This window comes from Dasypus novemcinctus, chromosome 11 (genome assembly GCF_030445035.2).
Source record: "Dasypus novemcinctus isolate mDasNov1 chromosome 11, mDasNov1.1.hap2, whole genome shotgun sequence".
NCBI classification, from domain to species: Eukaryota; Metazoa; Chordata; class Mammalia; order Cingulata; family Dasypodidae; genus Dasypus; species Dasypus novemcinctus.
The window spans coordinates 47,435,500-47,450,695 of NC_080683.1; the positions used below are offsets into that span (position 1 = coordinate 47,435,500).

General features: G+C 38.8%; 1 protein-coding gene and 1 long non-coding RNA gene across 8 annotated transcripts in view; one reads left to right on the forward strand and one right to left on the reverse strand.

Annotated features, from left to right (window-relative positions):
* LOC111765540 (uncharacterized) overlaps nt 1–15,196 on the forward strand; it is an 88,405-nt gene that overhangs the window by 17,436 nt on the left and 55,773 nt on the right. The gene's annotated exons all lie outside the window — the stretch shown is intronic.
* FILIP1 (filamin A interacting protein 1) overlaps nt 1–15,196 on the reverse strand; it is a 427,722-nt gene that overhangs the window by 10,641 nt on the left and 401,885 nt on the right. For 5 of the 7 annotated variants that reach the window (XM_071218554.1, XM_071218555.1, XM_071218556.1 and 2 more), the window contains 2 exons: nt 10,572–13,377; nt 4,588–5,402 (listed from right to left, as the gene is read on the reverse strand). In XM_071218554.1, coding sequence (XP_071074655.1) covers nt 5,196–5,402; nt 10,572–13,377 — 3,013 coding nt within the window. In that variant the 3' untranslated portion in view covers nt 4,588–5,195. Of the gene's footprint in view, nt 1–4,587; nt 5,403–10,571; nt 13,378–15,196 lie in introns of those variants that run through there. The other 2 variants (XM_071218557.1, XM_071218558.1) reach the window with 1 other exon arrangement.

Here is a 15,196-nt window from a genome sequence, read left to right on the forward strand (position 1 = left end):
AAGCGGTGCTGCACACACAGAGAACTGACACAGCAAGATAATGCAACAAAAAAGAGAAAATTTCCCAGTGCCACACAATACTGCAAGCAGATGCAGAAGAACACACAGTGAGTGGACACAGCAGACAACAGGGGGATGGGGAGAGGAATAAATAAAATAAATCTAAATAAATAAATAAAACCATTAAAAAAAATAACCAGAGTGAGCATGTAAAGTAGGAAAATGGTTCTCAATAGAGACATGGGGAACATGGACCCTTAAGATATATGCATAAAATAGGAGTCAGCAATGGAGACTGAGGAGGAGCAGTCCAGAAGGTAGGTAGAGAACCAAGGGACAGATGTCATTGATGGGAAAGAGTCCAGCCTAACTCTACCCTCAATCTTATAGAAGAAATGAGATTTATTTCCTGGAAAAACTATCTCAGAGAAGTTCCAGACTTAAGCACAAGAATAAGCAGTGGTGAGGCATAGACTTAATACAGAGAGTTTAAGTTTACACACTGAGCTGTGAGATTCTCATCCCACTTCCACTGACCTTGTCCCAGAATTCAGGTAGCCTGCCCAAAGGAAGGTACTGGAAGGTTTTTCTCTGTAGAAATGACTGGAAGATGTAGTTCAAAACATGATAGATAGATAGATAGATAGATAGATAGATAGATAGATAGATAGATAGATAGATAGATATCAGACAGATAGATAGCCAGACAAAAAGTAAAAGATAAGGAATCCAGGAAACAGGATCCAACATAGGTGAAAGGACAACAGGACAATAGCTATGCAGCAGGCCTAGATGACAGCCAGTCTGGACAGAGTAAGGAAACAGTACTACACTAGGAAGGACTCGAGGGAAAAATATGAAATTGATGTTTTGGAAAAATTATTGATAGGTATTTGGCAGATCTATTGGGGCATTTGGAAAAAATAAAGATACATAGAAAACCAATCAGATGAAAAATGTAAAGCAATTATTATTTTGTTGGGAGAAAAGTAGTAAGAGGACAGAAACATAATTGTAGTATACTACTTGGGTCAGCAAGGAACTATATTTACATTTATACTGCTATAAGTGTATAAATGCTGTTTGCTGGTTTATCCAAAAATTGTAATCATATTGGGAGAATGGGGAAAAGGAAAGTAAGGGGGCACCTGAGAGGGCTAAATCCACAACCATCAAAATAACAATGGGGGAAAAAGGTATCTAAAATTTATAAATATAAAAATACAAGCATGAAGATAAAATACTAGAAGAAACAGCTAAAAGATTTGGAAATGATTTTCTACAGGGAGCAAGATTGAGGGATAAGGAGGGGAAGAAGGATGACTTAAGTAACAGCTTTTCTCATTATGTCTTTAGCACTGGCTGATATTTTAGCAATGTAACGAACTATAGAAATGATCTCTGAAAGTATAGTCTTTTAGCAATGTATATGTATTACTTTGATAAACATGAAAAGTAAGTGAAGAGGGAAGTGGCTGTGGCTCAGTCGATTGGGCTCCCATCTACCATATGGGAGGCCCGGGGTTTGCAGTCCCAGGGCCTCCTTGTGTAGGCAAGCTGGCCCACACTCACGCAGAGCTGGCACAGTGAGATGACGCAGCAAAAAGGGAGACAAGCAGACAAGCAGAAGAACATAACAGTGAATGGACATAGAGAGCAGACAGCAAGCAAGCTGCAAAGGGGAGGGAATAAATTAAAAAATAAAATAAATGAAATAAATCTTTAAAAAAAAAGTAATCGAAGAACAATGGAAAGTGTGGAAGTTGAAGCATAAAATGTTGTGCATTTTGTTCAGAGTTTAACTGGGAAGGGAAGGAAACAAGATTAGAGCTATGGAGGACTGCACACTTGAAGGAAGAATTTTGCTAAAATGGAGGAAGCCAAAGCATATTTATAGTCCGTGAAGAAGTAGCAGTTGAAAAGGAGATGCTGAAATGGCAGAGTATAAGGGCATAACCAATGATGAGACCCTGGAGGAGTAGTTAGAAGGAAAGATTGAAAGGCTGAACTCTATCTGGTTTGTGGAAATTTGAAATAGTATGTTCCTATTTACTGGGAAATCCTCTCTGTGGCCTTTTTTGGTTACGTCTCCCTCTCTCTCTGCCTTCCAGTCTTCTACATACATAAATTCTCCTCATCTATTATCTCTCTGGTTTTACCCAATCAGGAAAGTTTCATCCTTTGCCCAGTATTCTGAATCTAGGAGGGAGTGAGAAATTAAAATCTTTTTATATATTACATTCTTGGCTATATTTTCATTTCCCTGAATTATATTCCTCCCACAGTACACATCAAAGCTATTTCTTCACTTATTTATTAAAGACATTCAAGTAAGAGTTTTGGTAACACCCTCAATGAATATGCCACAATCTCTAGAGAAAGCCCAATGATTGCAGTACTCACTGAAATTACAATAGGAACACCAATAGAAACTGAATAACCCTGTTTAAAAAGATGACCTAGGCATGAAGCTCACATTTTCAAAAAATGGTAAACACCTTTAGGGCCGTGTCCCATATAGGAACATTTCTGGTACCATGCAAGCTAAGTGGCCATTGTAGTGTGCTGAAATAATCAACACATTCACATTATTCTCAGGAGGGGAGGACCAGATTATGCCCTGCATGTCCCCAGGGGGCACCATGCACAGTCTAGTCTATGAAAATGGCACCTTCTGGAGTTTTTCAAGGTAGGTAGGACCTGAGCAGCAACTGTACATAGCAGCTCCAGTCAGATCTCTTTTATTTTACTAGACAGTAGATTTTAGGACATGCAAAAGATTCTAACATTTAATCCCAGTGACTTCTACAAGAGCAAATTGCATCTTAATATACAGTATTCACAAATGGGAGGTGGAGTTGGAGTGCATTTAATCCTCTCCCTCCTATGCCCAGTGGATTTCATTTCTAATATGTGGTTTAAAACAGTGCTATTCAGTAAATGTAGAGTTCATTCTAAAATTACAAAGAAAAACTGTCATGACAGTTGCTCTTTCTCATTTCTGAAAAGTGAGTATATGTTGTACTGCCAAGTTTTTGTAGCAGTTATACTTTGTAGGTGGCTCTAGTCCAAGAACCAGATGTATAAACATCCTGTACATGCACTGTTAAGCCTTTTGGAACACTCTGGCTGCTGATGGTATGACCTTCCAGGAGGAAACAATGTAAGCATGATGTGAGCAGGTAAAAGCAAAAACAGTAGCAAGTGATAACAAGATTATGACGAAAGTCATTGAAGAATGGTAGGTAGGATCAAAAGGAATGGAATGTTTGGTGCTTTTGACATCCACTTTTGCTCAAATACAGTATGTTTAGGTAAATTAACACTAAATACTCCACGAACACTAAGAAGGCCTTAGTAAAAACATTGAATGTTCTTATTTTTAAAGGGTTGGGAGTCCTCTTTACTAAAGGCAAATTCGCCTTTTAGAAAAATAAAAGTCAATATTCTAAATGGCAAGGTCTCTTATTTAAATTTATTCAAAACCTTCATAAATCATTTTTTTTCCTGGCCTCTCTTTCTACCTTGAAATTCCATTATTATGGCATGTCTTTAACATGGTTGCTCAACATTTTTTAATATCTATGCTGAGCAATAGGCAACAGAGCTCTGATTAAAATGAGTGTGAATACTATGGCATCTACCACCATTAGACACAGATTCAGTGTAAGTTCTGCAAAGGGTAGGAAATCAGATGTGGAAAGCACTCAGAAGAGATGTTTTATCATGAAATTTTATGATTCATGACGTAAAAGTAAAACATTTATCTTTTCAAAAATCTGTCCCTTCCACATATCAAGAGCAAGTACTATCTATGTAATTTTGGAACCCCCAAAAATCAGAAATGGAAAAATAAAAATCTGTAACTTTGTATTTATTGTATTTTTGTAAATGTCAGCCAATTGGTTCAAAAGTTTCTACAAAATTTTATCAAAAATTTTGCCTACATGAGATGCTGTATGCTAAGCTGCAGGTTGTTAGCCTTGAGCTCATTTGTGGTTATTTGACTAAAAAGCGCAACCACAACATCCACTTGATATTTGTGTAGTTAATCTCTACACGAAGACATCTGGCATTTTGCACTTACACTCTTTCATGCTTATTAAAACATGCTTAAAGTTAATAAAACAGATATAAAGATGAATAAAACTGACAGGAATAATTATCTACTTCTCCAAACCACACATACACACACAGTTCAAATCATGAGCTGGTACTACATTTGCAAGTAAAGTCCACACTTAAGTGAGGAAAATATTTGAATCCAATTAACTTATGCATGATGTCATTTTTTAATTTTGTTTTGTTTTGGGGAGGGGGTTGCGTATTAACATTAGTATCAAAATTTACTTTCTGCTATTTTCTGCCCATTACAATTTCTGTTGTGCTGTACAGGACCATTTGGCAACTCTGTTCAAACTGCTCTACAATTTAAATCAATGTATACTTGAATCGAGCAAGAATTTGATATTAATTGGTTCTAAAATGATTGCCTATGAAATTCTGGAAATCTTTTGTAGGTGGCCAAAATGTCTACAACACATACATACACACACAGACACACATACACAAATAAGTAAAAGTCTGTTTTTAGGACTCCATATTTCATTTCCATTTTATTTCACCTTCAAGTTATTTCCTGAAGTCATTTTAGAGGTTTTTTTTGTTTTTGCAGAACTTTAGAGGTCCAGACTCTATGATAGCCATGGATGTTTCTTCCAGCACAAGAAGTAAACTCAGAATGCAATTGAGGCAAATGACAATTGTTAACAGTACTTCATATTTCATAATTGTGGAATAGGGCCTATTAAATTTGGCTTACAATTAGGAAATATGGGAGCCAGACTTGGAGATCATGTATCCAGCCCTGCTTTTTATTGATGAAAACACTGAGGCTCAGGTGGGATAACTGATGGGTCCTCAAGCTGCAAGCCAAACTGGGACTAGAAGCCAGTCCCTGCCTCAGATCCAGTGTCCTCAACAAACCACACTGCAAGCAGTATTTTTGCTAGTTAGTTCTATTCCCCGGCATTAAACACACAAAATAGGAAAGACAGTTGGCTATTAGTAGGTTATTTTATAAGCAAGATATCTAAAACAAATTAGTACATATGAAGGAGTTGGCACTAACAGATGACCATTCGCTTTCACGGCAGTAGTAGCATCTGCAAAACATACCCCCTCAGCCACTGCCCTCAGCCCTTCCCCCCTCCAAGAGAGGTAGCGCTGCCGGCTGCAGATTTCTTCAGCTCTATTTTCATAGACTGAGTCTCAGCTCGAGGCTCGAATTTGGCCAGATTTCCTGCTCCTGGGGCTGCCACTACTGGCTTTCCAGCTTTCATACCTTTTGACATAGGAATGCGGGTGGGCGTAGGTCGCTGGGATGACCCATCTTGTCCTGACTGTAAAAGAAAATAGAGAGACACGAGGGAGATATGGTGAGTTACCTCTGGATATATCATCAATTTGAGTGTTTGCAAGACTCTAGTCACACAGACACACCCACAGATCGTATTTCCCCAGATAAAAGAATTGTGAGAACCTTGCTAAAAGATACTTGGAGTAAATATCTAAGCCACTCTGATGGTCTTCCTTTCCCGTTTGAAACATCTATGCCAAACTTCTTTTTCTTCTCAAGCACCTTTACCCTTTAGCAGATGAACTCACCTTCTATTTCAGAGAAAACATATAGGCCACAAGACACAAACTCAGGCAACTTTACTCTGACTGTCCTCCAAATTATCTCCACTCTCCTTCCTCACCATCTTAAAAGAAGTAGCCTTTCACCTGTGCTAGAGACCTCCCGTCCTCATCAGGCCTTTTCTCCCTTCACTGAGTTCACATGGCATGTTTAGAGCATACTCAAAATTATTTAAATAGAGAAATAATCTCCACTGCTGAAATCAACAGTGACCTCCAATAACCTCTGACTCCTGGCATTTGTAATTGTCACTGCTGACCACACCTTCCTTCTTGCAGTGCATTTTTTTCCTCTTATTTATTTTATTAAATCATAAATTATTTTTGTATCATTCACTTTATCTTTACTATCAACATTATTTTTAAGTTCTTAATCTGTTTTCCATAGCTTTCTTTTTTTCATTTTTTTATTATCTTTTTTAAAGATACATAGTTCACATAAAATGCTATATTAAAAAATATGAGGTTCCCATATACCCCACTCCACATACCCCATTCCTTCCACATCAACAACTTCTTTCATCAGTGTTGTACATTCATTGCATTTGATGAATACATTTTGGAGCATTGCTACACAGCATGAATTATAGTTTATGTTGTAGTTTACACTCTCTCCCAGTCCATTCAGTGGGTTATGGCAGGATATACAATGTCCTGCATCTGTCCCTGCAATATCATTGAAGACAATTCTAAGTCCCAAAAATCCCCCAATATCACACTTCTTTTTCCCTCTCCCTGCCTTCAGCAACTCCCGTGGCCACTGTCTCCACATCAATGATATAATTTCTTCCATTGCTAGAGTCAACAATTCTATAGTAGAACACCAGTAAGTCCACTATAATCCATACTTTATTCCTCCATCTGGAAGTGAGGATGGTCAACCACCACACCACGAAACCAAGAGAGTCTACAGCTGCAAGCAGGAGAATTCCATCCATCAGCCATGTGGGATCTAAGCCCCCTCTCGAATAAGAGGTGGAGTGGACATTACAGTCCTTTTAATACAATCTGGCTGTGATTTCTGACTTGAGTCCCACCTGATTCACCTCATGTCTTTGACAAACTCTTTTTAAAAATCTCTTTATCTGGCTCCTTGTACTACCTCACTTGTGATAGTTGAAAAATGTGCTTATTAAAATTTCTTCACTTAAGGAGCTCTGAAAATTTTAAAACTAACTGAGCTGGTTTTCTATTAATCTAATTTTAGAAGTTTACTCTTTGCACTTAGTTCCCTGAAGAATAGTAACCAGACCTTCTCAGTTTTGTTGACAGGAATAAAAGAATATTTCAAAACAAAACCTCCTCCTCTGTGAAGCCTTCTCTGGTGGTTCTTTCGTATATACCTCTACCACAGAACCACTCTACAGGTTCCAATCCTGCCTGTCCCACTAAATCAAGAACTTCAAAAAGACAAACAACATGTCTTTTTTGTCTTTGCGTACAAAGCCTAGCCCAGTGTGTTAGTCAGCCAAAGGGGTGCTGATGAAAATATCAGAAATCGTATGGTTTTTATTTGGGGTAGGAGCTTGCAGATACCAGGCCATAAAGCATAAGTTACTTCCCTCACCAGTCTATTTTCACGTGTTTGAACAAGATGGCTGCCAACACCTGCAAGGGTTCAGGCTTCCTGTGTTCCTCCCTTCCAGGGTCTTGCTTCTCTCTGGGTTCAGGATTCCTCTCTTCCTGGGCCTCCAGCTTAAGGCTTCAGCATCAAATTCCAACATCAAAAACCCTCAATTCTTTGCCATGTCTTTTATCTGTGTATCCCCACCCACCAAAGGGTGAGGACGCAACGCCCTACTGGCACAAGAGGTTTATATAATACTTAATCAAGTAAACCTATAAATCCAATATAATCTAATATGCCCAGAGGAAAAGATGAGTTTGCAAACATAATCCAATATTTCTTTTTGGAATTCATCAGTAATATCAAATGGCTATACCCGTATCTAAAGTGTAACTAACATTCAAATAATATTGAACAAATAAATGCACACATGAAGTAGCCTTACTATTCAAATCTAACAGGGGTATCATAAATGTTTCACTGTCCTTGTGTTTTATGGAATCTGATATACCTGAATTAAATTATATCTAAGGTCATCTTCCAGGCCTTAGAAATCTTAGACAGTTGATTTGAAGTCCTATTTGTATGTGGGGCTTAATCAGTAGTCGAAAAGTTTGGTAAGAGAGTAAAACAATCTTGATCCGACACTTAAAATGAAAATAAGATGTTACAACAGAAAATCTACCCCCAGGGAGGTGCTTAGAAATACTGCTGTGACTCCAAAAGCCTAAAACTGACAAAGAACTGTTTTACCTCCATGAGAGAATGGCTAAAACTTCTTTGATAAATCTTTTCATTTACAACCATTTACACCTCCACTGTCTTTATATAAAATGTAGCAGAAAGAATCAGGACCCTACATGACCAAGTAATGTTCTGTATGGCCTAAAAAGCAGTAAGTGAATCATTTAAGAAGGGTGAACAACTCTGAATGCTAAAAGCTCTTCCAACAAAGCAATTAGTAATTCATACATTGAAGTCTATCTTGAGTTTATGTTCATGCACAAAGGATCAAAGTACATGATATTGAGAGTGTTGAGAAATAAATCACATTTCTATATTTAAATAATAAGCTTCCTTTCTTAAAAGTTTCCAATATATGTGGTAGAATTTGTGCAGGGTCTAGGAACCATAAGAATTTCTAGTCTATTAGATTAAATACATGTCAAAATATTACATGTTCTGCTATAATTGTATTTATCAATTTGTCTCATAACACTAAAAATATTTTGAAAACAATTTATTTTAAGCCCTATTTTTTATACTTTGGACATGCTTTTTTTATAATCATTCATTTAGCCTTCCAACTAGTTAGTAAATAAATATTGATCAATCACCTGCTCTCTGTAAGGCGCTATTAATAAAATGTGGTTTTTAGACATAGAAGCTCGTTTTTTACTTTTAAAAAAGTTTTTTGTTTTTTTTTAAAGATTTATTTTTTATTTCTCTCCCCTTCCCCGCCCCCACCCAGTTGTCTGCTCTGTGTGTCCATTCGCTGTGTGCTCTTCTGTGTCTGCTTGTATTCTTGTCAGTGGCACCTGGAATCTGTGTCTCTTTTTGTTGCATCACCCTGCTGCATCAGCTCTCCATGTGTGCAGCACCACTCCTGGGCAGGCTGCGCTTTTTTCGCTCTGGGCGGCTCTCCTTACAGGGCACATTCCTTGCGCGTAGAGCTCCCCTACATGGGGGACACTCCTGCATGGCATGGCACCTTTTGTATGTATTAGCACTGCATGTGGGCCAGCTCACTACATGGGTCAGGAGGCCCTGGGTTTGAACCACAGACCTCCCATGTGGTAGGCAGATGCCCTATCCGTTGGGCCAAATCTGCTTCCCTTTAAAAAAAGTTTTGATAGTAAAATCTTTGCATCTCATTTTTTAATAAAGTACAACTATGTCCATGCATAATTGTATGTTGATTATTTTAGGTTATAGAAATATGGTATGGCTAAGAGATTTCAAAGTGAGTTAGGAGATTATTCCAGAGGTTATGCTTATGCACATCTCAGCAGGATCTCTTTGACTGCCAAATTAGACACTACCCCAAATAGTGGGGCTCCTGAGGGCTCTGGAGACACACAGGCACTATGGTCAGGGCAGGTAGCTCGTGAGTTTGATGCCTTGCCAGGGGACCCTACTTTGGGGTTTGTGCTCCCCAGTGTGACAGAACTGGACTGAGTTGTGGTTTCCCCTCCACACTTGAACCTATAGTTGGTGCTGGAGTTGGTAGGTATACGTCCAAGAGACTTGAATCTTTGGACTGTCCATGTTCCAGCTGGGCCCTGAGCCTCAACGGAGTTGCAACATACACTCTCCAGTTCATTGGCCTCACCCATGACAACTAACAAGGAGGTGATGATGGACAACCACCATACCAAGGAACCGAGAGTCTGTAACTGCAAGCAAGAGAATATCATCCATCAGTCATATGGGACTGAAGTCCTCTCTTAGTTAGCTGGAGTGGGCATCACCATCCCAGAATCCTCAGGGTTGAGGAATGAACTATGGACTAGAGTGGACTTATTGGTATTCTTCCATAGACTGATTGTGATTCTAGCAATGGAAGAACTTATATCATTGAGGTGGAGGCAGAGGCCACTGGAGGTTCTGAGGTCAGGGAAAGGGAAAACAGGTGTAACACGGGGGCATTTTGGGGACTTGGGAATTGTCCTGAATGACATTGCAATCACAGATACAGGTCATTATAAATCTTGCCATAACCTACAGAATTGTGTGGAAGAGAGTGTAAATTACAATGTAAACTATAATCCGTGCTTAGTGGCAATGCTCCAAAATGTGTTCATCAATTGCAATGAATGTACCATACTAATGAAGGATGTTGTTAATGTGGGTAAATGGAGGCAGTGTGGGGAGTGGGGCATATGGAAATCCCCTATATTCTTTATGTAACATTTATGTAATCTAAATATCTTTTTTAAAAATTATAAAAATTTTAAAAATGCCAAAAAAGTGTACATACTTTTGGTTTAAAAATAAACAAAAAAATCAAATTTCGAACTTACTATTATTATATTCTGATGTTTCAAAGAGGCCATTTTTGCAAGTACTTTGGGGTTGCCATAATTTACATGAAAAAAAAAAAGAAATTTCCCCTAAAAATTAGCCCAGTTTATCAAAACATTAGGTCACTTTTTATTTTCCTTTCTTACAGCAGGATAGTCATCTAGGAAACAGTGGGTTCAGGTGGAGTGAGACGATTTATCACAGTGTGTATTCTGGGCCAGTCTCACTACTCACATTTCCCTTTCTCCCCAGTCTGTACCTTGGGACCTCTTTTACTCACCACTGACTGGGTTCCTCGAGTGGATGAAGTTGTAACTGGTGTTATGGTGATAGTGCTTGTCACCTTGCTTGCACCAGGTCGTGATGAGAGATGGTTCCTGGGGGAACGAAGAACAGTGCCCGTGGAAACCTCCTTTTCAGCTGTCACATTGACTGGTCGGACAGTAATGACAGGACTTGCTCCTTCAGCTGAAGTCCCAGGGGATCGTTTAAACTGAGAACCTAAGTGAATGTGAATTTTATTGTCTTCCGTGGTTATAATATTGGCATTGGAGTTGTATTTCCGTACTGGTGTTTGAACAGTCTGTTTTTCTGGGGTGACTTTGAGGACAGTCCTTCCCATGGGCAGTTCCTGGGATTCAGGAGAGACGGCAATCTCGGCTGGTGCTGCTGATGTAGACACTGTCATGATCTGAATGGGGGATGTGGGCCTGTCGGCAAACGTGCTTCTTCCACTTTCTGGGGTCTTTTCTCTGGAAAATGTTGTAATTGTGACTGGGGACATGGCTCGTTCTGTGCCAAGAGTCGTATCTCCACTTTTTGGTTTTTGAGACATAACATTTGGTGATGGAATAATGGTTATCCTTGGTTTCTGATTCCCTAAGGTAGGAATGACAGTGGTGCTGGAAAAAAATTCCTCAGATGTTGGGCTTGTTATCTCCAAAGTGGCAGTACTGTTTTCGTGATCTGGAGTCACTCGAATGTGAAGGGGCTGGCCCTGCTTTGGCGAAAGAACTAGCTCTCCAGGGTGTCCTACACTGGAATTTGTCCGAGACCCTTTCTCCTGAGTGATTGGGGACCCATTTTCCCTTTTTCTCATCCATGGAATCCAAGACTTTCTCATAGTGAGCTCGTTTGCTGCTGGAGGATACCTGTCTAGAACGGAGGATCGCTCTATAGGTTTTTTCAATCCCACCTGTCGAAGATTACTCATGATATGATTTTCTTCTTGGAAGGATTTCCGTATAAACACAGCTGGTGTTTCTTCCTCTGCTGCTTCACTGCTGACAGCATCAGTCTGTACTCCAGTCGATGCTACAGGAACGTCCACCATTCTTCTTCCATTCACACTGGGTCTGAGAGCTCTGCTATAGCGCTTAGAAAGCTCCAACTCTTTGGTCAAATTGAGGACTTCCTGTCCCATGTTTTTGTTCTTATTTTCTTCTTCCATAAATCTTTGTTGAAGGACAGAATAATCAACCTGGAGCTGAGAAAGCTGATCTTCTTTGTTCATTAATTCATGAATCTTCTCTTTAAGAGCTTGGACTTCAGCTTTTAAGTCTCGACTTTTAGCTTCTTCTAAACGAAATCTATGTCTCAGCTCAGCTTCCTGGCTCACGGCCTCTCCTTTCTCTATTGCTTTATTCTTAGCAATTTGGTGCTTTATTTCTTCTAGTTGTTGAGAGAGAAAGTTAGCCTTATCCTGTTCAGTTCTAAATTTCTGCTCCAGCTGATCATACTCATCCTCTGTCTTCATCAAATCCCCTTCGACGACTTCCAATTGTTGGAGACGTTTTTTCAGCCTCTCAATTTCAAGTGTTAGTTCTTTAATCTTGTTATCTTCTGGGCAGGTGAGCTCGGCTCCTTTTCTAGACCTCCCTCTTGTTATTTCTCTTTCCACTTCCTCTATTCCATCAAGTCTCTTCTTTAATAAGTCAACACTGCAGCTTAACTCTGAGGATTTTTCTTCTTCACTTTTCAGTTTGCCTATTAACTCATCTCTCTCTTTTGTCAAATTGTATACCTTTTCCTCCATTTCAGATTTCAGTTTTAAAAGCTTCTTACTTTCTTCAATTAGTTTTTCAGTTACATCCATAACCTTTCCTTGTTCCACCTTAAAATTCTTATTGAGTCCATCCACTTTTCTTTCTTCTTGCTTTATTTTTTCCATCATATTTTTCCTTTCATCAACCAGCATCACAGTAAAAGACTTTAACTTTGTAAGGTCATCTTTCAGGCTTAATTCAGCCTTTTCCAATCTACTTTCAGAACATTCAAGTTCTTTAACTCGACTCTTAACCACCTCTAATTCATTTAGCAGATCTTTGGTTAAGTTCTTTTCTTTCTCCAGATTTAAATGTAGCTGGGTGCATTCAGATTTACTTTTGCTAAATGCTTCTTCCAATTTCTCCAGTTCAGACATTCTCTTCTGTAACTTCTCAACTTCGAGCTTGAGCTCCTTACTATGGTGTTCTTCCTCTTGCAACTTCTTCCTCAATTCTCTACACTGGGATTCAGTTTTAGTGATCTCCTCATCTTTACCTTCCATTTCAAGCACACGCTTTCGGAGATTTTCTACTTCTGCCATAAGGCTAGAATTTCCACATTCCCCTTTGGCAATTTTATCTCTTAATTCCTGAAGTTCTTCCTCTGCCTTTTGAAGATTTCTGTTGGTTTCTTCTAGCTCCTCAATTCTTTGACTTAAGCCAACCAGCTTGAGTCTAAGTTGCCTGTTATGAGACTCTTGATTAGCCAATTTAGCATTCATTTCTTCATGCTCTTGAGAGAACCTTGAAGCTTTGTGTTCAAAGTCCACTTCTAACTTGAGCAATTTCTGCCTGTCTTCTTTGGATTTGGAAGTAATAGCTCTAAGCTTTTCTTCTTCTTCCCTCAATTTCTGAGTAAGATCCTGTACTTTCTGGCTTTGTAGACCAAGTTGCTCAATATGCATTTGTCTTTCATCCACCAGCATGAGTGCAAAGGACTTAAGTTTGACAAGCTCATCTCTTAGTTTATTGAGTCTCTTAGCATTTTCCTTTTCTTTGCGGGCTTGGTAAGCCTTTTCTTGTTCAAGGAGCTTTTTCAACCTAGAAAACAAAATATAGTTATATATTAAGTGATTAATCAGCAAATGGATTTAAGTCTTAGATATTAAATAAAAACAAAAATGCTACTTTAATAAATTCCTTATCACTGTTGTAATACCAAGGTTTAACAAATAGCCATTAATGAAACTAATAAAAAATTGGGATATTGTTACCTTTAGAAAGAACTAGTGACTAGAAGGGGGCCTGAGGAGGGCTTGAGGGGAAAGTTACTGTTTCTTTTTGAAAATGCTGGTTAGCCAGGATTGTTCAGCTTGTGAAAATACAGTAAGTACTGAGGATATGAATATTTTTATGCATATATATTATACTTCAATAAAAATTACCATTAAGTAAAACTTAGGCTGTGCAATAAAAATGCCTATTTATATAGTGCAATCTGTGCTCCAGACACTAGTATTCATTTTATCCTCACGGCAACCTTATGAAACAGTTACTGCTATTCTCATCGCCATGAGAAAAACAAGACACAGAGATTATATAGCTTGCCACAGGTCTCACAATAAGTGGTGGTGCTAGGATTCAAACTCAGGCAGTAGGGCTTCAGAACCCGTGCTCCTCACTTCTGTATCATATACACTCTTGCAGGAGGCAAGAGAAATTTACTTGAAGTGAAAGGGAAGGCCCAGAAAAGAAGAATTTTAAAGGTATTCTTATTTTGAACCCTTGGGAAAAAATATGCAACTTTCTCCTCATAGAAACGGCGGAAGAAAGGCTTTCTGAAAGATGGGTTACCAATGCAAGCTTTTTTTTTTAGATTTTTATTTTTTTATTTATTCGCCCCCCCCCCCCAGCCCCCCCCAGTTCTCTGCTCTCTGTGTCCATTTGCTGTGTGTTCTTCTGTGACCACTTCTATCCTTATCAGCAGTACCGGGAATTTGTGTTTCCTTTTTGTTGCGTCATCTTGCTGTGTCAGCTCTCCGTGTGCGCGGCACCCTTCTTGGGCAAGCTGCACTTTTTTTTGTGCTGGGCGGCACTCCTTGAGGGGCACACTCCTTATGGGGCACACTCCTTGCACGTGGGGCTCCCCTACGTGGGGGACACCGCTGTGTGGCACGGCACTCCTCGCGTGCATCAGCACTGCATATGGGCCAGCCCCACACGGGTCAAGGGGTCCCAGGGATTTGAACCGCAGACCTTCCATGTGGTAGGCGGACACCCTATCTATTAGGCCAAGTCCGCTTCTCCCAATGTAAGTTGGTTTTAATTGATATTAGAACTGGCACAGGATTTTGTCCCAGTTTTCTGATTTAAACAAAATTTCACAGAGAAGTGTGTATGTGGGGGGGAGAATCTGAGTTACTGAAATTACAGTAATGAGATAGCCACAGAAACAATGTTTCACAAACATGAAATACATTTTTTCTATGGTGCTCATGCATAGCTTAAAAAATAAGAGTTGTAAATATGCTGAAGAACTATTTGCCATTCTTGTGTTGGTCAGTTAACTTGCACAAAGTTTTCATTGTTATTTTCATATACCCATTAAAACAGTTAAAATAATCATATTAACCATATATTAATGTAAAAATGCATTTTAGTAATTATTGTGTTTATAAGCATGGCAAGTTATACACATCTACTAACATGTATTTATTAGTTTTAAATTTTATTCTTTCAATATAGTCTGTTCATTTTTTATTTTGAATGATTCATTTCATATTTAACTAGATTAGCTGTTAGTAAAGTAAATAGAATTCAATAGTTTCACATCGCATTGTGCAAGAAATGATTGGATAAACATAAAAATTATATATCAAATTTAGTGCCAGATAATTACTATAAAAATGGCTCTGATAAT